The sequence below is a fragment of the Colius striatus genome, chromosome 9 (assembly GCF_028858725.1).
Source record: "Colius striatus isolate bColStr4 chromosome 9, bColStr4.1.hap1, whole genome shotgun sequence".
In the NCBI taxonomy this organism is placed as follows: domain Eukaryota; kingdom Metazoa; phylum Chordata; class Aves; order Coliiformes; family Coliidae; genus Colius; species Colius striatus.
Genome location: NC_084767.1, coordinates 429,694 through 455,303, shown reverse-complemented (window position 1 = coordinate 455,303; position 25,610 = coordinate 429,694). Strand labels below are relative to the sequence as shown.

Here is a 25,610-nt window from a genome sequence, read left to right as displayed (position 1 = left end):
GACACAGACAAAGGGCTGTCCATGAACTATCACAAAAAATCCCACTAAAGCATAAATCCAACTGGAGGCCACTAGACTGGAAGCCTCAACAAGGAGAATGTTATCCTTTTTTGATTACCTGATTTTGTTCTTCCTTTGGAGCTACTGCTGCAAGATCACACTGAACTGCACCAGCATACGCAAAAGGATGCTTGAATGGCAGCACGCGGTGCTGCTCAGGATTTAGCTGTGTTAACAGAGCTTGGGCATCTCTGGAACAAGTACATGTGCCTGCTTCACCGATAACCAAATATGTACCATTGAGCCTGCTGCAGCCCAATGCCTGGACTCAGCTTGTGCTACTGTAGTTATGACAGCAGAGGGGTCTGCAGAAGAACCCAGGCCAACCCAGAAAGTTATTTCTGAAGAAGTGGCCAAATTCCATGCTAGAATTATGTACAGGCAAGAAAAGACAATGTACACAAGGATCCAAACATACAGTGGCTCTAAGATTCGTAGCAATGATAGCAATGAAGCTGTAAGTCAAAATAAAGATGCATTGGTCTATATCGCGGGGCTGAAGTGGGATGAAAGCCAAAGCTCACAACTGATTGATTATACAAACTCCTCAGGGCTTTTCCTCTACTCTACATGTAACTCAGCTGCTGGCACCTCAGTACATATTAGCATCCTTATCACTGCTAACTTTCCTTTCAGCTTTCCTGCTCATATGGGTGAACTTAAGGCATGTTCTCCCCACAGGACATGGTGCAATGATGTCTTTGTAAGATCTTCAGCAAAAATAACCATTGTTTGTTCCGTTCTAGTTTGTTTGACAGAGATAAATAGGCATTTGCGCTCACACCTGCAAAATCCTCTCTCTCATCTAGGTGAGATTTTTCCATTTTCCACCCAAAAGTTTTCTCCTACTACCAAGAAATACAATTGGCCAGCAGCTGCCACCTAATTAATGGATGGACTACTCATCTGACTTGTCACATCCCTTGGGAATTTCACATGATGAATCTGTCCTGTGGGAGACATTTTCTATGACAGATGTTAAAATGAAATGTCCAAAACTCAAAGAGAATTAGTTTCTCTGCCACTGACCATGTAGTTTCACCATTTAATTTTCCTTAGTTTTGTTTCAGAGGTTCGTAACAGGTAAAACAATCCTAATTAATAACAATAATCCTTGTGCATGATTATGACAAAGAGACAAAGAAGTGAGGACCAGATTCATCAATGGAAAGGAATATTGCATGGGAGCTCAGCAACCATGCTGCCATTTTGCTGAAATCTCCTTATGATGGAACACTGCCTACACCTGTTCCCCACAATGGAGAACCTCTTTTAATGTTGTTACATGGTAATATACAATGTGAATATGTGGAAAAACTTGGGGCCATACCCTGTGTGGGAACAGCAGGCACCCAGCAGGAAAAAAAACACACCAAAAACCCAACAAAAACCCCTCCTACCCAAATTCCAGAAAATATAGCTTTGTTTTCTTTTTCCAGTCCTCCAAAATGGATATCCCAGGGGATTGTTTTGGAACCCTTCCCCATAAGTAGGCAGCGAAGGGATTCTCATTTGGCTTGCTAGGATCCTATGGGTATGTGCAAAGAATTACTTTGCAACCCACTGTGTGTACTTGCCACTGACAATAATGTGGCAGTAAGTAGAGAATGTGTGCAGGAGTAGGTATCGGGTGTATTAGTTTGGAAGTAAAGAGAATGTGAGTGTTTATTGCTATCAGTGGGTGATGACAAGCCAAAAGGGGTACTGAGAGCCTAGTGAGCAGCTGGTTCTCCTCTGGTCTGAGCTGCTCTGCTGGGGTATTACTTAGGCATAGCAATGTTACGTGACAAAACCAGAGACTCTGATTTTTATTACGCACCTGATGGGCTTGACAGTGATAATAAATTGTGTGATCTACTTATGTGCTGTCTGGTTTTAAAAGTTTAGAGTACAGTCTTATCATGCCTCCAAGAGAGTTGGGATGGAAACTCTCTGTACAAATGAAAATGGTCTCCCAGTGCACAACACGACTACAGAAAGCAGGTTCCTAGCAAAAAAGCCCACAAACTCTGATACTGTAAAATCATAAAAGTCACTACTGCAGTGCTGTCTCTGAATAATACCTCCAGTTTTAAATAAGGAAGTTTTGTCATCAGAAGACCTCTCTCCCACCTCTTCTTCCGTTTCATTTTCCCCACAAAAACCTACATATGAACTACGTATCTTCAAGATCTCTTCTACTCTGGTTACTTTTGGCACAAAGTAGACAGATGACTCAAACATGTGCCATCTACAGGAAAAAGGTGATGGGAAAAGAAGGAAAGGGGTCACAGAAGTGTCATTTTTTTCCTCCAATTCCTATTATAATCAACCCTTGTTTGACTTATACAGGAGAACAGAAAAGGCCTAGAGGCAAGACAGCTCATCTCTCTGTGACTGAAAACAGACTCCCATCCCAAAGGCAGCTTGGGGAACTTGGGTACAGGTTGACCTTGGATTATTCTGCATGAGATTTTTTTTCATAAACTTTCAATTTGATGTCTGTTACACATCCCTTTAGCTCATGCCACGATGAGCTCCCTCACAGAGAGCAGAACCCAGAAGCAGGCTGCTCGACATCCTAGATTGTGTAATTTAATTTGGTAAATTGCCTTTCCTGCATTGGTCCTGTAAGGTGCTCAGCTGGAGTCCTTACACTAATCCTTGCTTCCCTGTGGAAATAGCCTGACATAGCCCCAATGACACACACAAATGCACTTCTGCTGTGAGCTCACGTTGGGAAAGTTAATACCATTTCCTTCCTGCATGCAGATTTCTTCTTCTGGAAGAAAAAAAATACAGGCAGGACACAAAAGAGGCCTATGGTACAAGGATCTATGGGGAGAACAGAGACAAAGCCTTCAAAGGGAGTGAGAGAATAGGCCCTTTGAGTTTGTCCTGGGAACTGAACTGTGAAAGGACAGGGAGAGGTAGATCGTTTGCCCTCTCCTACGCAAGCAGCTTGGAAATGTACTGCAAAACATCTCATCCTTGAATATCTTAAGCCAGAATTGAGCGTTGGTTGCACTTTTCCACACAAGGCACAGGAGGGGACAGAAGGCAGCCAGGGGCCATGGAGACGTCTGAAGGGAAACCTGGAGTAGCACCCTGTCTGAGATGACACACACCAACACTGTGCACTGGGCAATTAAAATATCTCTTTCGCAGAGCACACCAGAGCTGCAGCTCTCCTTTCTTTCTTAAAAGTTTAATTTTAAATATACTTGAGAAAGTGGTGAAACTGAAGTCATTGCAGCCTGGTAGACACCAGAATGCATCTTTCTGTCCATCATCACCTCATGTCTCCTTCCAAGATATCCCACATACATCTTTTTGCACCATCCTATCCACAGCTGCCGTTTCCAGCTGGCTATCCTCCTGGGCTGCTGTTCCTCACACATGTAATCACGTGAAAACCCTCCACATCCTGCCCCAAAACAGCCCCTGATGTAGCCCCTTGCTTACTCCTCAGCCTTCCCCTCCTCTTGCCCAAGAGAAGCTGCACTGGGATGGAAGGACATTTTGCTGCAGTTATATTGGCTCTGTGGGTTTGGATCTGTTTCACCCACAAGTGAACTCACCTCCCCGGAAATGGGAGACTGCTGTCTTCAGTCAGACTTCAGCACCTCAGCCTAATCAAGATTTTGTTCTCCCTGACAGCCTCTAATCACCAGTTAGTCAGTTTACCGAGGGAAAATTTTTATCCTTTCTGCTAGAATTCATTTTTATGACACCTACCATAAGAGATTTAAAAAAAAATACGCATTAAAATGGTTTATAGAGGGTATTTTTATAATCCACTAAGCTGTTTTCCATTTCCACTGATATGACATCTCTCAGCTATAATTTATAAATGCCATCAGTTAACAGGCACAGAATCTTATCCTACAATTTCTCCTCTCATATGCTTTCTCCATTTAAACTTTCTGTTAAATCTTTGCCGTGCTGCTAAATCCAAAGAGATTTGGCCATAGCTGGGGGGTAAAAAAAAACAAGAAAAAGTTTAAGTAGCTAATTAATGTCACTGGATTTAGGGCATCCTATCATGAGAGAATACAGAGGAAGTATGTCCTCAATAAATATTTTGGGTATTTAAATAAGGCTAATGCCTCCCCCCCTCCCCCCCCAGCAACCTCTAAAAGCCTTGGAAAATAAAGTTTTATAGGCAGTAAGAGGCTCTTTTCCCTGATGAGGACATTGTATCAAGTATTCTGACTTTTCAGTGTGTCTGATCGTCCCCATGGTTATTTTTGTTATTGATTACAACTCAGAAAGGATTTACTCTGTGAAGCCTGCCTACACGTGCCAAGGTCCAACCTGGGGACATCCTGGGAGAAACCATTTATTTACAGCACTCCCAGAATTCACTTCTTACTTTTCTGTTTTTTCTCTGCCAAGCTCAGAGAACTCCAGGTCTTGCCACAATCACTGCTACTAAATCACATCAGGGAAAACAAAACCAAACATACATTTCTCCTTATTTGCAATATCTCCAGCATATCTACCTTGGGTCTGCTGGGAAATTCACATGGGGCTGCCTATAGTCTTTAGTTAGAGAAACTCCCATCTTGGAAGCAGCAAGCCCACAGAGATTGATGTATGGTTTCTTTAACATGGGCATGAAGAGATCTTCTTGACTCAGTTTAGGTTAAGGACAGTTCACAGTCTGCTCAGACTCTTCAAAGGCCTGGTGGGTTTCCAGTCACAATCAGTGACATACTTTGAGTAATGGTGAGGGGGAATTGCCCCCAGACAACTGACTTCCTTAAGAGAAAGTTTGCAAGACACATGGAGAAAGAGCAAGTCACTTCCCTTCTAGATTTTTATCTAATGAAGACCTAATTCTAGTGGGATGACAGGCTTGGCTCAACAAGCAGAAGATCCATAGCCTTTAACCTTTTTTTTCCCCAAAGTAGCTTGGCTGCAAAAGAAAGGCTTCACTCAGTTGAGAGTTATTGATAATCTTTCTTCAGGCCTTGAAGACCAAAAAGGAAAATTAAGGGCACATTGGCTGAGCTGAATGGAAAAGCTTCACCCACCGTGAGGCTGCCTGGTGCTACACAAAAGTGAAATCAAGAGAAGCTGCCCTGCTCTGTGCAAGGGTTAGTGTGCTAAATGTATCTCCGTGAATGTCTTCCCACCGGGAGATTAAATGCTTCCCTGTGGGCAGCGGGGAAGGAGGAGAGCTGCTTCAGTCCCTCTTCCTTCCAAAGTGGCTTAGTCATGTCAGTGTTCACCCTCGGCAGTATGCTTGCCCATCTCTGGCAAGGCAGCATGGTGGGAAGGGTGCCAGCCAAGCTGGTTGGCCACATGGGCCAAATCCCAGCGCTGCATTTGGGGAGGAAGGCAAAGATTGACATGTGCAGGTGAATCATGCTCTTGTCACTTGGGGAGCGGAGATGAATGAGCCTATGCTGCTGACACAAAGGACATTTTCCTGTTGTCATAACAGGGATGGGAGGACAGATGGTGAATAACATGGACTGTGGCCACTCGGTGTGGCCTCTGGGCACTTACTGTTTACCAGGCTGCTCCGTGGCAAAGCCTGCTCGAGAGAAAATGTTCCTGAGGATCCTGTGTGCAGAGGTAGTCTCTGTTCACCCACTCAAAACACCTACATGGCCTTTACCCATATGCTGCCTGGAACTTCCAGAAGAGGGGTAGTTCCCTCATCACTCCCCAGACGTCATTCCTTGCTGCTCATGTGCCAGCACACACAGAAGAGCTCTGTGTACTCAACAGACAGCTGTCCCTGCTTGCTAGGGACTTATGGACCCTCCCAAAGCAGTGACAGATTCATCAGGGAGAGGAAGGGCTGTAAGAATGAGCCTAATCAGAAAATGAGGCCAATGTGGGACTGTCCAGAAATGCAAAGCTATGTCCTCTGCTATAGGCAAATGCTCGCTCATGTCTCTCCACTTATCAACTCTGGTAACCACAGAAAGCACATTCCCCCTTCTGAGCACCCAATGGACACCGCTGAGTTAAAGGGGCATCCAGATATTCCCAGGGTGGCTTTGGTAGTGCCTCATCAATGCCAGCCCTTCTTACTCCCCCTTTGTCCAGTGTCACTGAAAAAAAAGAGACATGGAGTAGCCAACACGATGGAAGAATGTATTAAAAAAAACCCCTAAGGTGTAACTTCCCCCGAAGTCACAATTCACATACAGTCTCACACATAAGAGAGAGAAAAGCTACTGACACAGCACAAGCATAGGGAGGTCACACGAGGCCTAAAGTCAAAGTCTCTTAATTTTAGTCCTTAGTCTTTCATTCTTTGCAGGAAGCCTACACAGCCCAATGCTTCAGGTGCTGCTCTTTCAGGACCTCAGACATTGTACTGTTTTATGCCAGGGCCTTCACTAATTGCACAGCCCCACAGTCAGAACGATGGGATACAGGATCAGAGGAGGCACTTCACTGCCTGCTTTAGCTACTCTCTGTGGATGGGGCCAAACGGCAACAAATGCTGATTTAAGAAACACATTAGAGGCTGCCTCTAATGCACTTGCCACAAGCCTTCAGCTCTCATTTATCACCTGCCCGTGATTCTACAACTTGCCTAAAACTCAACATTTTTTTTCCTCAGCATCCTTTTCAAGAGTCTTTTTTTTTAACCATTGATGTTTCATATGTCCTCTTGCGTATTTTTTTACCTTTCACTTCTCAAGAAAAGAAATGCCACAAAGAAGCTGTTAGAGCTTCTCTGTCATCTGATCTTGGCAGGAGAGTCTTCTGACAAATCAAAAAAACCCAAGGTGTGAGACTGATGCATGTTCCTGAAGCAAGATCTCTCTCTGAGAGAGATGAGGATCTTGGGAAGGGGATCAGTTTGCACGAGGTATCCCACAACACCACACCAAACCAAGCAGAGACGTGCCAAATGCAATAATGCACTCTCTGCACCCTCCAAAACAGCACAGTCAGGCTGGGAGCACCCAACACTGTCCTTTCCCCTTATCCACTCAAAGTGTATCAGAGCCAAAAATAGCCAAAGACCAGGGTGAGCATCCCTAGCTCACTCATACGTGGGCAGGAGGAACGTGGACCATGGGAGCAATCCCAATTTAGCTGCTGTTGGAGCCTGTGGCAGACAGCAGCATCACCACAAAAGAGCAGAAATGCCTGCCTCCCATGGGAAAAAAAAATTAATAATTCAGCCACAATCCTGCTTTTGGGTTGTTCTTTCATTAAAAAAAATGGTTTGGATACAGCAAAAGTAAAAATCCACTAATCCTATTTGTGGTACACTCAAAACAGACCCACAGCACTGCTTAGAACACACTATTTCACATTTAGATACACATTGAAATGTCTGAGTTTTGGTACTTACAGGCCTAAGCTGACAATCAGGACCCCAGATATTCAGGAAACAAATACAATGGTGAACCTCTGCTGTGAGGGCTTATTAAACGGAGATGCAACAGGTGAAGAAAACAAACCATGACATTCATGAGATGATCACAGCACCTTAATGCAATGGTTATTGGCACTGACGGGAGCAGAACAGGCAAGAGGAAAATCCTGATGAGGGGAAGGGAAGAACAAGCAGAAATCAGGGTGGAGTGTAGCATTGTTGGGCAAAACCTGGAGAGGAGATAAAGACAACTAGGACAGACTCACAGACTACAAATCCCCCTGAGTGCCTCTGGATCAAGTCAGCCTTCTGTAGAAGAAGCTTGCTTCTTCAATTCAGGAAAATGATAGTGCAGAAGCAAGTGTGTGTAGCCCTGATTTCCCTTCACACTGAAAAGATGTCTAAAAAGTAAACCGAATTAAAACAAATACTGGCTTTGCTTGGAACAATTCATGAGTGCCAATTAAAGGAAGAAAGGTTAAACCACATCAACCGACTAAACATCAAAACTGAGAAAAATAGCTGTAGAGGGTTACAGTGTCCCATCACCTGGGAGCACCTCGCATGGTAAGCACATCTTACCATCCTTCCCACTGACTCTGGCAGCAAATTCCCTTGAGGCACTTTGAGAGCCTGGGATTTTAAGCAGCCAGGAAATTACAGCAGTCAAAAGCACCGGTGTGAGCTCACTGCTGCTGCAAGGAGCATAATTAACATGGGCATTCATCAACTTGTTGATCTCCACAGAAAAAAAGCATTGGATTTGGAGTGCCCTCATCAGACCACTCAACGTCTGCACAGGACACCCCATGGGACCCTTGCCTGGACCCTTATTTGGTGCACCAGGCAAAATGACAAGGAAGTGTCCTTTGGCAGAGCTCCTTTGCTCTCTAGGTGCAGGGACTTGTTTAGGGCTGCAGTATGGCCCCACAGCCTCTTGCCCACCATGTAACCCCACACTTTCGTGGGAGCAAATGGGCTGACACGACAGAGGAAGCAGTGCTATGCTGAAACAGCATGAAATCCAGGCCAGATAGCAGTAGGTACTGTTGTGGGTGAGAGATTGTGTGTGGCAGACTTAAATTGCCTGGAGTTGCATATATGAGTTTCATGGAATAGAATCTTAAGTCCTCCTTTCATCAGTACTTTGGGTACAGAGAGAAAAGCAAAGGGCTCTTATTTCTCTGAAGGATTTTTCAGTGCAGGGATGCTCTCAAACTTTTCAGAGGAAAGGCTGCATCATCTGCTCATCCCTCTCCCTGCCTGCCCTGGGCAGCAGTACCCATGGACTGCTCCAGCTGAAGCTGGGAAAAGAAATCTCAGTGAAGATTTCTTCCCAGAGACGGACTCATTACTGGCTTCCAGGTGCCAACTCTTAAGCAAATTCTTTCAGTCTCACACAGCATCTTTAAGAAATGATAGATTGCTCTGGCTTACAAGAAACTGTCTGCTCCCTGATAATAAATGAGTTGTTAGCAGAGGTAGCAGTCTCCAGATCCATTTGTGATCCAAAGGGCTCACAGCTGCTTCCCACTTTCACAGTGCCAAAACCACAGAGCATGCAGACAACAAGGGATGGGAAGGCAGCCTCCTGTGCCTGTCTGCTTGCTGGTCTCTCATGGCTAAAGAGAGATTGTCAAGTGCAATTTCCTTTGGATGGAGACTTTATTTTAATGTAAGCTTGCCGTTGTTGAAAATGAGTAATTCCCTGCATTGGCTGCAGGCAAGGATAGCCAGGAAAACCCCTGCAAGTCTCACCCCTGCATACAACACCTCTGCAGCAATTCTCACAGCTCTGGCCACCAACTTATAGCAGGAGCACCTGTAGTCCCATAGCAGGAGCACCTAAAGTCCTACGCAAACACAGCTCATGTCTCTGGCTGCAGGCCCTGCACAGCTCAATTAATGCAGACAGCACTGAGGCAAACACACCTTGGCCAAAGGCTGCCCCAGTCCCACCCAGAGAGAGAATACTGCGGTACCTCAGTCTCTTGACCCCAATTCATTCCACTCTCTTGATTGACACTGCTCTTGATTTCACTGCACAGCCCTGGGAGCCAAAGAGGATGATTTTTTTTTTTCACTTTTTGTCTTTAAAGTTGTTCTGCTTGAGTTTGGATTCACACTTTCACTTTCCTTCTAGGGATAGGCTTGAGAGAAGAAACCTAAATGCCCTGAGATGGCTGTTAAATGGCAATCAGAACTTGGGATGAGAGCAGGGTGAGACTGGGAGTATCCCCAGAATTTTCAGATGTGTTTTGATCTGAGGTTTTGGGTCTGAATTGGCTCAGCTGCTAAAGGATATTACTTTAGATATGACTTTTTTTTTTTTCAGGCAAAACAGCTCTTTTTTTTTTCCCCAAAAGGGCTCACAAGATTGTTTATTACAATGCTCTTCCCATTAGAGCTAGTAGGGATTGCTCAGTCAAATCCCCAGGTGCTATTTTGAAAATGCTACACTTAGCATCTGAAGGCATTCCTCCCCTGATGATACCAACTCTGTGATCCCCCAGAGCCTACTCCTAGGGAAAGGCAGTATCAGCCAGGAGCATATCGACAGAAAGAGGGAGAAACAAATCTGCTTAAAGTAAAAACAGCAAGAGCAAAGCCTGGCATCGTTGTTAGAGCACTGCAAACACTACTGCTAGCTGTGAGCCTGTAAAAAGCGAGTAACAGAGGAAGCCAAGAGGATGAGAGCACGTCTCAGGAGGACGGCAGGTCCTTGCCCTTGGTGGGTGACTGCGGGACTGTACCAAAATACACACGGTGAATCTGAGGAGAGCAGTTTCTGTGCCACGAGCATGTGTTTTCATCACTTCTTAGCAATACATCAGAACAGCACAATTGTTTGCAACGTGATGCCTGCTTTTATCAAAGCCTTTACAGGCTGCTTGTGGGTAGAGCAGGAAAATGTTTGGTACCACCAAGGTATCACCTCAGCAGAGTATTGAGCAGTTGTCAGAAGGACATCACACAGCTGCAGAAACTCTGGGGTAGGATTCGCCTCATTCGAGGTCTCACGGTAAACTGTCAAGTTTGTCACCTTGGCTTCCTGCATCAGCAAGGGAGATAAGCAGGCACTTCTGGAGGACAATCCCTCCTGTATTGAATGGGTGTCTAACACAGTTCAAAAGTTTTGCGCACTAGAGAGCTCTCTGTGATGACAGAGATAACCTTGATGATTAGCTTAGATGAGGGCAACTAATCCTTACTCAGAAAAGTTGGAGGGGATAAATTCTCTTCTTCATGCTTTAAGGATTTAGGACCTACTACTTAAGGACACTACTAAGGCATGTAAGCAGCAACATAGCAAGGGCCCCCTGGGTCAAGCCTGGATCTTCTGCTCTCCTCCTCTGTCTCTCTACAGGCATCTGGCAAAGCAGAACTGCCCTGAGAAGCACCCATTTCTGGCACTTCACAGAGGAAGGAAAAATTCAATTAGGGGACAGTGCACCCAGCATTTGTACTGAGGACACACTTGAGAACATGGCCTTCACTTGAGAACAGGCTTTGATGGACTAAAGCTTCCCAAGCTAAGAAGATTAGTTTGGGAACGGTCTGTTAACTGGTAGCTGCTATCTGAGGCACTGTCTGTTGGCTTTGCCCTAACAGCGTGACTGTTAAGCCTTATTGGAAGTCTGATGACGCCTGAATGAGAGTTTCCTCTCTGACAGAGCAAGCCTGTACCCTGCACTAGTGCTGCTTCCTCCAGAACAAGAGGTGATATGAGCTTTTTGGTTGAGGGCTCATCTCTTTGGTTTGTGGTTGTTCTGGGAAGAGGGATGGAAATACAGGAGCTGTTTTGACTCCTACTTAGGGGCTGCACAATGAACTGACTGCCCTCCTAATTGTTAGCATGTAAATATGAACACATCTGGGAACATGAAGAGCTGGTTTTCTAGTCTGGAGGTGACTGTGAACGGGATATCTTCTGCAAGGCCCAGGACCATGTGAGGCCCTGCGAGTTCAGGAGAGGTGCTGGTATCAGCTCCCTCCGAGGTCTCCGCTGAGTCTGGCACACGAGGCTGCTAAGGTGGAGGATGTTACGATATAGATGACTCAATGTTATAAATCTGCCTGACTTCATCCACACATTTCTCATGGGTTCCCAAACAAGTGATGACTCTTAAAGCCTGCCAGCCAAGGCTAATCCAGGTCCCAGCCTCCAGTGAGGGTCTACTCTCCCCAAAGCCTCTCCCTTTGCCATCTCCACAGGACAGGAGCATGGGGACCCCCAGATCACCATCCCCACACCTCAAAGCTACAGACAATGTGTTTGGTTGGCAGAACTGTAATGAGGAGAAAAAACTCCAGAAGCAGAACAGGCTGGAGGACTAAATTAATCCTGATTAAATCTGTGAAATGCATTCAGCTCTGCCTTTGCACAGGACAGACTAGGGACAGCTACTGTGCCTGACTTTTTCTGGGACAGTGAACTGGAAGCAGCGTGGCTGTATGGGCTGCACTGCGGTGCACTTCCTTGTCCCTGCCTGTGGCAGGAGTATCCCCTCAGCCCCTTCCCTCACTGCAGCAGTATGTGGTTTGGCTTTCTATTACTTCCTTTGGTAGTTCGTTAAAGGCATTAATCATCTTCTGAACAAAGACATTCCTCCTGAACTCCCTGCAGGCCAGGCCTCTTTCTTAGCTGCAGCTCCAATGGCTGCTTCAGCCCTCTGCAGACACAGTGCTAGTGGCCCAGACCTGCTCCCGTTTCCTTGTAAGATCCTGATTTGCTGGTCAATCTCAAGCCTCCCCTGCCACACGTGCTCTGACAAGAGCTTCCCTTCCAACTAACCTTCACACCACTGTGGTCTACATCTCAATATGTGTTGTCTCCCTTTTCCCTGGCCAAATGGTCTCATCTTAGGATCAACATATGGCGACCTGCTTGTATGCATCATGCAATAAGCCAAATATAAGTGGTACAGGCTCATCGTGCAATAAGGATGCATCCTGCTGCATAAAGCTGACTGAAGAGAGAGCACAGTTGGGACTGTGACAGCAGCAAGAATGCTGCAGGCTGTGTTAAAGATGCTGGCAGTTTGCAAGTACCACCCTATGCAGGGGATTCCCTGCCCTAAGCACTGAGGTTTGGCTCTGCAGCAGTTGCAGCATGGAAGAGGAAAGCTAAGAGCCAGCTGATCTGTGGTGTTGGCCAGATGGGAGGCACCAGCAGGAGACAGAACCCTCAGAATGCAAAATCTCCCCTGGCTGATCTCAGGGCTGGGAGGGAAAACTTCAGCTATGACATGCCCGTAGACCCTCTAGAGCTGCTGCCTGTCTCCTTTCCCATGCTGGATCTCCAGGTGTTGCTTCCGATCCAGCATTTCTCCATCCTCCGTCCCTGTTGGACTTTGCTCAGCCTTTCCTCTCTCCATGAGCTTGCTGGTATTTTTTTCTACCCTCACCTTTCAGAATAGCATCACTGTCCTCTTTCTCGTGGATGACACTGAATGGGGTGTGGGTGCTGCGTGGAAGGAAAGTCAACAAGACTCAGGGCACTCAGGGGATATCAGCAGGCCAGTGGGAGAAAAAACACATCTGGAATTGGTGTAGTGACTGAAATATTCCACTTGTGGAAGCTTACTGCTAACAAAGATCAGAGCAAAGTGTTTGGGAGGGCAGAGAGGTAAGAAATAGCTCTCTCTTTCATGTGAGATCCTTCCATGCTGCATGCAGAGTACCTAGAGCAGCTTCTGTATCTGTTCTCTGACCCTCCATCCCCCACCTCCTAATCGACCTCCCACTTCTTTTCCATTAGCATAGTTATAGGACTTTGCTTATTAAATCAAAGCCAAGACTGCTATAGTATATAGAGAGATGCAGACACATATGCTATATCCACACAAGGATCCTGCCATCAGTTGTATGCCATCTCAATCTTAGACATCAGTTGTTTTCTTTTGCACTCCTCCACTCTGCCAAAAAACAAACAAAAATCAAAGAATGAAAAGACCCTCTTGAAGAAGACAAAATATGGCAATCTGTAGCTGTTACTTGCCTCTTCATTGTCTCTCACTGCTGCTTCCTCAAGGGATCAATCAGTGTTGTGATGCATAAGCACATTTCCCACTGAACTGCAACCCTGGACGAGGGTTGGCAGGGGTGTGGTTTGCAGACGACAGGGAAAGTAACTGATATACATTAATAAAAAAGAATCAATCAGTATTGCTGGGGTTTTTGCATTGTGGCTCGTTTTGGGAATGCCCCAAAGGGAAGAAATGGGTCTGGCTGCTAAAGGGCAGTGTGAGAAAATCAGCTAGAGTTCCTGTGTAAGCTAATAAGCGATCAGTTCAGCAGGTGAGCAGTTTCTGCTGGATAGCATGCCGTTATTATTCTGATCATTTGGTATTATTTCAAAATGGATTTTTTTTTCCTGGGATGATGGAGGATTGCTAATGGCTCAGCTCAGCTCTTCTTACGCGTCTTGCCTAATACCTGACTTTCTCAATGTTGTGGTTTAACCCCAGCTGGCAACCAAGCACCACACAGTCCCTCGCTCACTCCTCCCAGGCCCACCCTGTGGGATAGGGAGGACAATCGAAAGAAAAGGTATCTCACTTGTGGACTGAGATAACAACAGTTTAGTAATTGAGAAAGAATAATTGTAATGGAAAGGTAGATAACAAAAAAGAGAGAAATAAAACACAAGACAGACAAGTGATGCCCAATGTCATTGCTCCCCTGCCACTGACCATTGCCCTAGCAGCGATTTGCCCCTCCCTGACAACTCCTCCCAGTTCCTATACTGGGCACGGCACCCTACGGAATGGAATAGCCCTTTAGCTACTTGAAGTCAGCTCTCCTGGCCTTGCTCCCTCCCAGCTACTTATGCACCTCCTCACCAGCAGAATATGGGAAACTGGAAAACCTTTGACTTGGCATAAGCACTACATAAGAGTAAAATATCACTGTGTTGTCAACATTATTCTCATACTAAATCCAAAACACGGCCCCGTACCAGCTACTAGGAAGAAAATTAACTCTATCCCAGTTATAACCAGGACACTCAGGAGTCCTTGTAACCTCCCGAAGGACGTTTCATACTCTACCAGACGGCATTTTTCACAGGGAAAAAATATTACTGTGTTTCAGTCCTACGCAACTAAAAGCAGTGAAGGAAAACCCCATCTCTCTTTAAAGGAATACAGTTGAAATAAATACATCTCTGTCTTCAGACTTGTGTTAATACTGCACCCCGGAGAATTTGAATCTGCAGAATATTAAAGTCTCCCTGACTTATTGCCTCTTTAAGAAGCGTGTTGATTTTGTGTTTGAGCTCCACGAGTTACTGAAGCTAACCAGGACTGTTTCCATTTCTACTGGCAGAGAGCTGTTGCCTTTGGGGCCCTAACCCTATTAAGGGAAATGTAAATGTATGTATCTAAAATTCCCACTGCAGTTTTGGAAAGAAACAGCGTGTTTCCCCGCACCACCTTCCTTGCAGGCACACGAAGATTTCCACTCTCACCTTGCTAATATGCCAAAAAATAAAGCCTGCGTGTTTCTGGCTTAGTAGGATCCCTATCACATGAAAAAGCTTTATTTTTAGGCAAGAAAGGATAAGCTGTGAGTGAGAACTGTGACTGTTACACAATGGACAGGTCTGGCCTCTGTTGCTCAATGTTTCACAAATGCCTTCTCTGCCTGCTGCAGAGCCCAAATTTTACTTCTTCACTCTGTTTTTTGCTTGTCACCAATGAGTATTTGGAATTCTTTCCAGCTGAGCAGGTAGACTTGCAGATATGAAATCTCCCTTATTCTTCCTCCACTTTTCCCTAGTTATGTCATACCAGCTTTTCTGCCCAGGCCCTGCTTCCACAGCCCAGGACAAAAAAAATAGAACAATAGTAATGTAAAGAATGAGTGCCCCCACACTCTTTACAGAGAAACAACAAGACACACAAGACTGGGGGAAATGTGTTCCTGATGTGTCCTGTCAGTCTCTCAGCAGGGCTGCCTTCACCAAACAACAGTGGAGCCTCATCAGTGTCTCTGCTCAGGATATTGGCCCATGTTCACCCAAGGCTCTCTGTGGCCAAATCTGCAAAGGCAGACAGACAACTTGCCGTGTCCTGGCAGCTGTAGCTGAGGACATGGCTCAGCACTTGTATTTTAAATGCTTTTCCTTCTTGGGGAAGGCATATGGGACAAGCCCCCACTTTCTTCAGCAGTGGCTGTGACTGTTGAGCACCTGGTGCCTACCCCAGAACCCCTAAAGAGATCTCGTGTTCACCCTCAGGACCTGCTCCCTCCTGTTTGGCAGGACTTCAACCTCCTTAGGGCTGGACCTGGCTCTGTAAGGTGCTTGGCATCTCACTAAATGAACATGCACTTACCAGAAAGCTAGAGCCCATCCCTGCCAGAAATTGAGCATCCTTAACCTCGATTTGATGTAACAGGAATTGATGCTCTGTGATTCATCTGCCTTCATCACATCTTTTCCTATCACAAAATCCAAGGAGATCTTATTTCCTTGTAGTATCTAAGTCATATTAAGCAGACTGCATCTGATCATTAGATCCACATTTCTGTTGGCCTAACTCACATTAAATAGTCGTAGCTAGTATCCTGAGCTCTGCAGGGAAAAAAACAATCCCAAAGCATTTACATGAGATTTCTGACACTGCAAAAACAAAAACAAGTCTACCAAAACCACAACAACTACATACCGTTACAAGGCTGGGCTTATTTAGACTGTGGAAGTTTAATTATAAAAATTGCATTTAAATTGATTGCTGCTGAAATAATTACAGCAACACCTTCCCAAGAAATGGCGACCATCATGTGTTTGTCAACAAAGAAGCTTCCTTTAAATTCAACATGCAGTAATTGTTTAATTAAGACAAGTTTAAATCCTCGTTTGAGAACGTTCAAATGTTTGTCTATTCCTTCCTGTCTCTGAGAGGTAATTTAAGAGATAAAAAGCAGTCTCCAGAAATACTCTGTCTATAGACACAAGTATTCAAGAGGAAAAAGAAATACTTCATTTCATAGCTGATCTAGATCTAAGCTTGCTGCTGTTGATAAGAACATAAGCACAGTGTGAGTGATCACTACAAATCCCTCTCTAATTGGTGCTCGGAGACCTTCATAAAATATGAACAGACTCCAAACTACATGTTCATTTTCTAATATGCAGAACAGATTCAAACGTTGATACTCTAGCAGCACCCACAGCCTATACTCAGTATGAAGGCCCCACAGAAGCCGTAGCTGTACGTACACAGAAGGAGAGAGATAAAGAATTCATTGCTTTGCAGCCTCTACAAGTTTTCTTGCAGCTACAAAATCCTGCTGCTGTCCTGTGCAGACCTCCATGTTCCAGGTGTACAGCTGCTGAATGTCTCTTCTCAGTAGCCCAACACCTGAGCACACAAAAGCTGATAGCTGCATTGGCAAAGTTACAGGGCTCAGTGCTAAATGGAGGTTTTTTTAGCCACTGGTCACCCCTGCAAAGTGACTTGAATTTTGCAGGGACAGATTTACCAAGCTGGTGACTCACCTTCTGCGAGTACTGCTCCACAGGTCATGTCCCCCAGGTCACTACCGGGGAAGTCTGTTGCTGAGCCATCGTCTTCCCCGGGCAGTGAGAGCAGCCACCACCGTCTGTCTGACGCTGCTGGGGCTCACCTGGGGACTCCAGACAGAGACAAAAGCAGAAACCTCTGCACCACAAATTAAAGAGAGCCTTGGAGATGTGGCTGCAACAACGTGTATTCTCCAAGGAGCTGGGCTGTGCAGAGTACAGGAATGTACCTTACAAGTACATGAATGGAGGCTGAGATGAAGAGTTAAACTATGGCCAGCACTGCTTGTCTGAAGTAAGCAACCTCTTGTCCCTTCACTGCCAACATGGTGCTTATGTCTGCTGCAGACCTCTCCAGGACAAGAATCTGCAGCTCTCTGCTAAGTTTCAGACCTCCTGGCACAGTGCATCCCTCTTCCCACACCTCAGCTCTGACCTGCAGCATAAACCCTGTCGTTATAGGTCTATCCTGAGCACAGTCAGCCATGTAAAATCCCAGTGAGGCAGAGTTTGCTAGGGGCTGTATTGAGGCTGTAAAGCTCTTTTTCAAACATGGCTGAAGACAGAACCTGTGAACGTATCTCTAAAGCTTATCAAAAGGGGTTTGCTCTGCTACATCTCTAGGCAAATCTTTCAGGGACGCCACACCATCATTTTACCCTTTATAGTCACCTGGCACTGCTATATACTTCTGCTAGAGGAAGGACTCTAAATTTATCTTCCTCTCAAACAATTGGCCTTTGAAGAAACAGCACAAAAATATAAAGTCTCCTGAGCTTTAGTTAAGAACTCTCAAAGTGTCAAGTGTGTATTTTCATAGCGATGAGCCACATCATGCACCCAGCAGCAAACACAGAGCCTGACACAGTCAAACACAGCGTTACCATCTATCCTGTGGGACAGAATGAATTCAGGAAGACATTTCAGTTATTAAAACATGGGCATGTTTCAGTAATGCCACAACATCAGCATCAACTACACACATGAAATGTGAGGTTACCACTCGTTGTATCTACTACCTATTTTCTCTTTCTTTGTGATTATAATTTACTTAAAAAGCCTAATCTACTAGTGGCTCCTCAGAGAGCACAGGACCCATAGATCAACACTGCCCCACACAGAGGCATTCACAATCACTGCATAACAAGAAGTTCACAACTGGAAGCATCAGAACTGCCAAGTTCTTGCTGTGCTGTCACAGAAACAGCCCAGTGACAACAGCAGCCTCCTGATATTTTACAGATCTATCACTTTCATGGGTATTATTGTTACCACTTTACAATCATCACTAGCACATCATTAACGGCTCCCTATCGCTGTCACCTTTGCACAAATGGGTGCACCTCATGCTGTAAATTCACCCACTGTCACAGCAAAGCTTGCTCACTCTAACTGGTAAGCAGATATATGTCAGGCAGAAGTAGACAGTGTCACAGTTGATGCTGAGATACATTTTGCATATGATTTCCTTAGACAAGGTGCTGTCATTTTGCTGCAGTTCATCCTGCCACTTCATCACCGCCCTGCAAGCTGCCCAACAAGGGTTTTTACTTCTGCCATCACCCCTGATTCTTAATGTACATCCTGTATTTTGAATGATGCTACTTCATGCACTTACTGCAAAGACTAGATTTAGCACACGAGGCCAGATCCTAGCACGAGGCAGGACTTGCCGTGGGGCTGGGACCTACTAGTCTTCCTCAGATGTTCTGTTGGAGATCCTGCTCGGGGCAGGGTCAGGTTTGCACTGACCAAACACCCTTGACTTAACCATCAGAGAAACCAGGCAGCTCCAATGACAAGGAAACGCTGTTGTTCTCTATCTCCATGGGAACAAAAACTGGTACTTTTAACTAGTAGCGTGGCCAGTCTTTTCTCAGAAGATAAAGACCACTGCGTGGGCAGGGTTTTTATTCTCTGTAAATAAACAGATCTTTCTGCTGATATCTAGTCTTGGCAATCGGGAAGAGAATTTGCTGGAAGACTAGGAAGAAGAGAATTCCCAACAAAAGTTTAACTCCAGCCCTACAGTACTAAAACCGGGTCTCCTAACGGCCTGATTTTTTTGGGTTGGGTTTTTTTTTCCCCTTAGGGTATGCGGAATAACACCTTCTTTTGTGCTTACAAAATAAATGCTGCCTTCCATATTCTGGAAGGACTTAGGAAGTTTTTAATTATAAGAAAAGAAAAATGAGGACAAGTGAAGTTGGACTGTGTGGAGTGCTCCTCTGGTCTGATCTAGGACAACGTGCCCTACATAGAGCTCAAATAGAACATCCTTTGGGAGGTTGTCTTGCTTCCATTCAGCTTTTGTGAGACCACCCCCGTCCTTGTGGCAATAATGGCAGCTTTCTGAAGCATAACTAGTATTGTGGTCTTGCGATCAATGTTAATGCTGTAAACAAACCCATTAATGGCAGGTGTAGAGAAGGAGGGAGAGAGAGAGGGAAGAAGGGAAAATGTGCACAAATGGGAGAATTTATTCTAGTGATATTCTTGCCGTTTCTGCTTTCTTCCTGCTATCAGCACTGAAATAGCTCACCCCCAGTCACAGTCAGCAACTCTACCCCAGGTGGATACTGCTTTCGCTTGATAGATACAAGGTCCATCTTTCTTCTTCTATTTGTCTAGTTCTCCTGCCAATGAAGTGCCATTGGACTGAGTTGAAATAGTTGCTCTTCCGTGATGGAAATCTTGTAGTTGGCAAATAGAAGGATATTAAAGGAAACAGAAAATCTTTAGATTTGTCATTAGACACTCCAATGAAAGTGTGGCCAAATTGTTACTTCTCTCTTGTGTGTCATACTGGTCAGGAAATTCCTGCTATCTTGTATCTGCAAACCCTCCATCAGAAAAAAATCATACCTTTTTTTTTTTTTCCTTTTCCTTCAAAGAGCCTCATTAATTCTTCCCCTGTACATTCCTGGTTCTTTTTGTAGGAAAGCATTTTTTCCTTCTGTACCTTTCTTTGCAGAGAGAACAGTTTGTGTCCACCTCTACCCCACTCTCCACATGACTAAACTACAGACATGATGTTTCGGCGCATAAAGAGGATACTACAGACGTCAGCCAACAACAGTTCAATGGGCTCTACAAAAGGAAGGGTTCCTCCAATCCCTCCTGACAGTCCTCATACACACACACACAGGCTCAGAGAGGGAAAGCAGTGTCTGACACCAGGTCAAACTGAGAAATTCTTTGTTCATCGCATCCTGGCGGTGTGAACCCACCATGCACAGCACCACTCACTCCAAGGGATGCAAACGCTGCAACAGCCCCTCCTGAAACTGCAGGGCTGTGTCATGGGCTTGTTTTTCTCTCTGGTTTATTCCTGGTCTTATTTGTTGCTACTAATCTTGGCATCACCTGGCAAGTCATTTTTTCCTTTTCACAACTATATCGGATAACAAGAGTAGCAGAATCACCCTAGGATCAACTCTGGGGTGCAAATTCAGTCTTTAGCACTTGTTTTTAGAGCCAGTGATTCTTCTGGTTCTTGAAACTAGAACTCTCTTATCTCACTGTCATCATTAGGCATGCCTCTTATTGTGGATCTGGACTCCACAGCACCAAGCTGCTGTTTTCTGCTAGGTCTTTCTTAAATTACAAGGACAGATGGCTGATCTGGGGCTGAAGAGGAAGTCATTCACACTAAACAGAGACTTCTGTGAACCCCGTAGGTGGAAAGGGGTGTCTTTGTTGTACATCACAGCTATAGGAAATATGGGAATGAAACCTCAACATAACGAGTCAAGCAGAGGTTAGAGAAACAAGAGGAAATGAATTCTTGGGGATTTTACACCACTTTGGAAACAAGGAAAGAGAAAATGCAAGATGTGCCGAATGACTGCAGTGCTACCTCAGCCCTATGTCACAGCACAAACTAAAATGCTTGAGAAATCCTTTGCTCACGGATTTGGGGTTTTCTTTTGTGAACCCTAAAGGCAAATGGCACTTTTGGAGCAAAATGTCCCCATATTTCAGGCACAAAAAAACTCCAGTCAGGAACAAAGAAACCAAAGTAAGAGAAAGCACGGTAGATGCTGCTACTTACAGGTGTATGTCATTTCAAAGCTGTCACTGATGTTCACAATGTCGATCTGAGGAAGGAGCTTAGGGGGTTCTGTGAGCTGAGACAATGCAAACCTAAAAGCCGCATGTTCCTGGGACTGTTGATTAGGAAATAACCCCCCTGGGGAGAAAAACAGAACAAGAAGAAGAAAGATCTTAAGCACACCTGTATCAGCAACATCTTCAGTCTAAAATATTCCTGTGAGCAGAGGCTACGGCTCCCCAGCCCAGGGAGTGCCTCCACACTCAGAAACCCTTCAGCACATAAGACTAGGGGGGAGTTGTGCCCACTACTGACAGCCTGAGAACAGAAAACCTTTCCAGCCTGTGCTTTACATAATGCCTGGATCGCATATAGGAGCCCTGAGATGTCCTTGGGCCCAGCAGCCTCGTGGGTTGAGGATAAACCACAGGGTTTGGCTCAACCTCCTCACTCCCATAACTTTAAGGAACAAAAACGGAAGGACTGTCAGTGTTACCTTTATAAAGGAGAAATGAGAGTCTTTCTTCTTCTTCCCCTCACTTGGAATTAGGCTCAGTTTAATAACCAATAGGCGGGGTTTGCTACAGAAGAGGTACAGAGGGATTCCCTCACACTGTGGTGCTCAGGTACTGGGCAGGCTGGCTGAGCTGGCCTGACAGCACAGTGCTGAGTGGATGGGGACAGAGGTGAGAGAACCAGGGTGACCTGGGACCCATGGCCAAACAACTGCTGCTGCTGGAAGTTTGCTTCATGTAAGAGCCTTAAATATAACAAGTGACAACGGTCAAACTCAAAGAGGGCAGGAAATCAAACGCTTGATCCTCAAAGGGATCTATCTGAACAGAAGTACAGGCAAGCCCAGAACCACAGAAGGATATAAATAGGATAGGAACTGGGATCAGACTGGACCCAAGCTCAGAGCTTTTCTCCCCTCATGGACCTGGAACAAAGTGTTGTGATAACCTGGCCCTAGGAAAAGTTTTCTGCTGCTCCCCCAGCAGGAAACTTGGCTTGTGCAGATCACTTCACAGCCTCCATAAAGATGCTATTGAATTCAGATTGTCTTGTAATCTATATGCATTTAAAGGCAGTACTATTATTGGGACTTTACATGTAGGGAAACAAAGCACTAAGCAACAAGGCAGCATTAAAATAAAAAAGTAGAAAGTATCAATGTCCACCCTCCATGGCAGATGGCTCCAGGAAGAAACAAATGTGCAAGGACCTGCTATCGACGGCACTTAACACATCTTTAGTACAGAGGGCAATCTCTTTGTTGTGTGGAAAAGGCTATTTGTGCGTGAATATCCACCCTCCTCCCTCCATTCCGTTCCTCCCACCCCCCAGCCTAGTCTTGAGTGTTAGAGGAGGAAGATGTTAGTAGCTGAGTTAAGCTATTACATGTGTTTGCTGAAAGGGGAAAAAAAAAAATCTGGGATGTTGCACAAATTTGGGGTAAAGGCTAAGCAGGAAGGAAGAGGACCAGGGATGCAGCATCAACAGCAATAAAAGCACCGATTGTGCAGCTGGACTCAGGCAGGAGTTGCCTGAACTTGGTGGATTAGCAATTGATTGGAATTGCAAAGAAAAAGGGAGGTGGGAAGGAAGGCCAGCATACAAGGGAAGAGAATGTGGAGCTAGGTTACAAACGATCATCAGTAAAGATCAATGGGAGAGTAATCATAAAGCTGGGGAAGGAGAGGAGCACTGGGAAGTTACAGGGAGAGAGAAGGAAATCAAACAGGCACTGCTGGTGTGCAGGGGAACCAAGTAGCATGAAATGAAAAGAGACTTCAGTGCAAAATCTTCCTCCAATAGCTCTGCCCTTATTCTTTAGCAACAACAACAGAGAGCGCCTGTTTGTTACCTCTCGTCCCAGTTACCTACAGATGAGAGCATCCTCACAGAAATGTATCATGCAACCGCCGATTTTGCAAATGCAGCAACGCACAATGGCAGCACAAGCGTTTCTCGGAGCAAGAAACAGATATTTTTTTCGTACTTCCTCCATTTCAGAGGCACTTTTCTCCCTCTGTGTTGGTGTGTGTGCAGGCATTTATTCCAAATCTTCCCCTCCCCCAGAGCGAAATTGATCCATCTCTGCTCTTGCAAAGCTGGTACCAACGCACACATCCAGCCCTCGCGGTTCACCCCCTCGCTTTCTCTCACACACACATAGAAATACACACACACACACATTTTTTTCTTTCCAAGCAAATGAAGGGGTAGATTTTCCCGCATCGCGCTCTCTCCGCCCCTACCCACTTGCGGGGACCGTCACTCCCAAACGGCCCCGAGCTCCGCACTCACCTATCTGGATATTGTTGGGGAAATTGGCCCCTAACACCGCCCCTAGGAAACTGGTGCAGAAGAAGGCAAAAATGTGCTGCATATTCCTTTTTGCATTGGCGAAAAAGAAGCCCAGTTCCAAGCATAGATTTGATTTTTCCCCCGCTCTGCTCTCTTTAGCTGCCTCTCTCGCCTCCCCTCCGCTGCGCCTTCGGGGCTGCGCCTCTCCCTCGCTCGGAATCCAGCGCCGAGACTGCTGCTTCACATCGCCTGGCAGCGGGATTAACTGAGCCCCGTGAGAAAGAAAGAGAGCCCGCTCCTCATCCACAGCCCTCCCCCGCCACACACAACACACACGCACACGCACGCACCAGGCGCTTCCACCCGGCTCCTTCCCCTTCTCCCAGTTGGAGATCAACAGCTGGGTACCGCATCCCCCTCCTCGCCCCGGCTATTCCTCCTGGGGCTCCTGGCTGGGGGCTCTAAGGGCAATTCCCACCTACCCCTAAATTCCTGGCTTTCCCCCTCAACTTCTCCTGGCAGGAGCTAGAAGGAACCTGCAAATCAGTAGGTGGCAAACTCCTCTAGAGAAAGGGCTCAAACTCCTCTGGCTCACATCTATTGCCTCCCAATCTGGGCTCTCACCCCACCGCTGGCTCCGGGAGTTGAGCACATCAGTCTCTACAGCCTGGCTCATTAGGATAACAAAGAGGGTCGTACACTGCAAACATTCCTTGGAACGAAAGGTTTCAGAGTGATAGACAAGAGATCCCTAAGGATGTAAAAAGGATCCCTCGTCATCTCCTTTTTTAATAGATTTTTTTCCTGCACACCCTTAACCTATGAGGCTTTTCACCCCTCTGCTTGATGTGGAGGAATCTGCTCATAAGCATCATCAGATAGGGCAGGCTTCTTAAATTAGGGTGCTCTTTTAGCCTGGATCATTACAGGAGCTGTTCTGTGGCAGTTCTAGTGAGGTTAAAGCTTATCTGACCATAAGTAGAAAACAAAAGGGGGAAAAAAATCAATACAAGTAACTACAATAAAAAGCAGCTCCTAGGCACAACTTGGGATTTAGAAATATTTGATAGTTGTAGAGGAACCGCTGTGAACACACAGACACAGTCATCTCAGAAGGGAGAGAAAATTCACTCTTTCTCCTCTGAAGCATGTAACATCCCAACCCAAACCTAGGGCCTCTTGTGCCACAACTTGAATACCTATGGTCCAAGGACAGAGATTCAGTCCTTATCATTTGCAGTCTTAATACACACGAGAGGTAAATTGCAGAGGAAATAGAAAGGAAAAAAAAGGACGTTTAGGGCAGGTAGAAGCAGGACTCAGATGCTCCGTATCCTTGTTTGGTGTAGGGTGCTTTGCCCTTGTCCTCACTTCCCGTCTCCAAAAGTATGAGGTTAAATTGGAAGAGCATCCTGGATCAGTGTCCAGGGGTTGGGAATTGCCCCCACATAAGGAACAGTTGGACAGATGAGAACTCTGCAGTGGGATACCCAACAAGGAATGTGAATAAAGCCTGCAAAATCTGCAGTAGCACGGAGACATTCCCTGTTGGCCGCAGGGCCCAGCTGTGACATAATGTTCTGGTGCAGGGACACTATACCTTATATCCTCAAGTCTTTTATGAATAAAATAGTCTTGAAAACAAAGGTAGTGTCATCTTTTTTTGGCAGATCCTTTATTTCCTCTGAAAGAGATTTGCTACAGGTTTATGCCCCCATCCAACCCTTCCTGACAGCTGTGACAGAGTCCTTGGGTAGAGCAGCATCATACAAAGTCACACACCATCTCCACAGCCAAATGAACAATGACTGGAAAATCATACCTCAGTGACTGGAAAATCATCTCTTTGGGTGTAGGCTCTGTGTAAGTGAGAGCAGACCATGATCCCTGCACAGGCCTTGGGGTCTTCAACCTCTTGCTAGACATTTTTATGGATTTCACTGTGACTTCTGGGATGTCAAAATGCTTAAACACTCACATAAACGTCACTGTAGGGTCTCAGCACTGTGCTTTAGTGGCTTGCATCAGAGATGAGTTGCACTGACATCTGCAACTTTGTGGCCTCTTAAAAGGACAGTATGTACAGTTACACTGCAAAAACTATCCCACAAGACCTGCATCTTACAGAGAACAATACAACACCCTTCCAGATGTTTTTTTCTGCCCCAAACCACCGTTGACTGAGGCAATGGCTCTTGGTGCCAGAGACTGCAGGCTCATCAGAGCAAGTTTTTGGGCACTCGGGGCTCAGTTTCAGGTGCCAAAGGATGCTCCTACTCCGTCTCACTGCCTGGATGACTGACATCCCAGAGTCATATTCA

At 45.6% G+C, this 25,610-nt stretch overlaps 1 protein-coding gene across 4 annotated transcripts in view; it reads right to left on the bottom strand.

Moving 5' to 3' along the window:
* Nucleotides 1-23,371, bottom strand: part of GRIA1 (glutamate ionotropic receptor AMPA type subunit 1) — a 123,983-nt gene extending 100,612 nt beyond the window's left edge. For all 4 annotated transcript variants that reach the window (XM_010200324.2, XM_010200331.2, XM_062003107.1 and 1 more), the window contains exons 1-2: nt 23,290-23,371; nt 20,980-21,117 (exon numbers count right to left, since the gene is read on the bottom strand). In XM_010200324.2, the coding sequence (XP_010198626.1) occupies nt 20,980-21,117; nt 23,290-23,371 (220 nt within the window). The remainder of the gene's footprint in view (nt 1-20,979; nt 21,118-23,289) is intronic.
* Nucleotides 23,372-25,610: the final 2,239 nt, after the last annotated feature.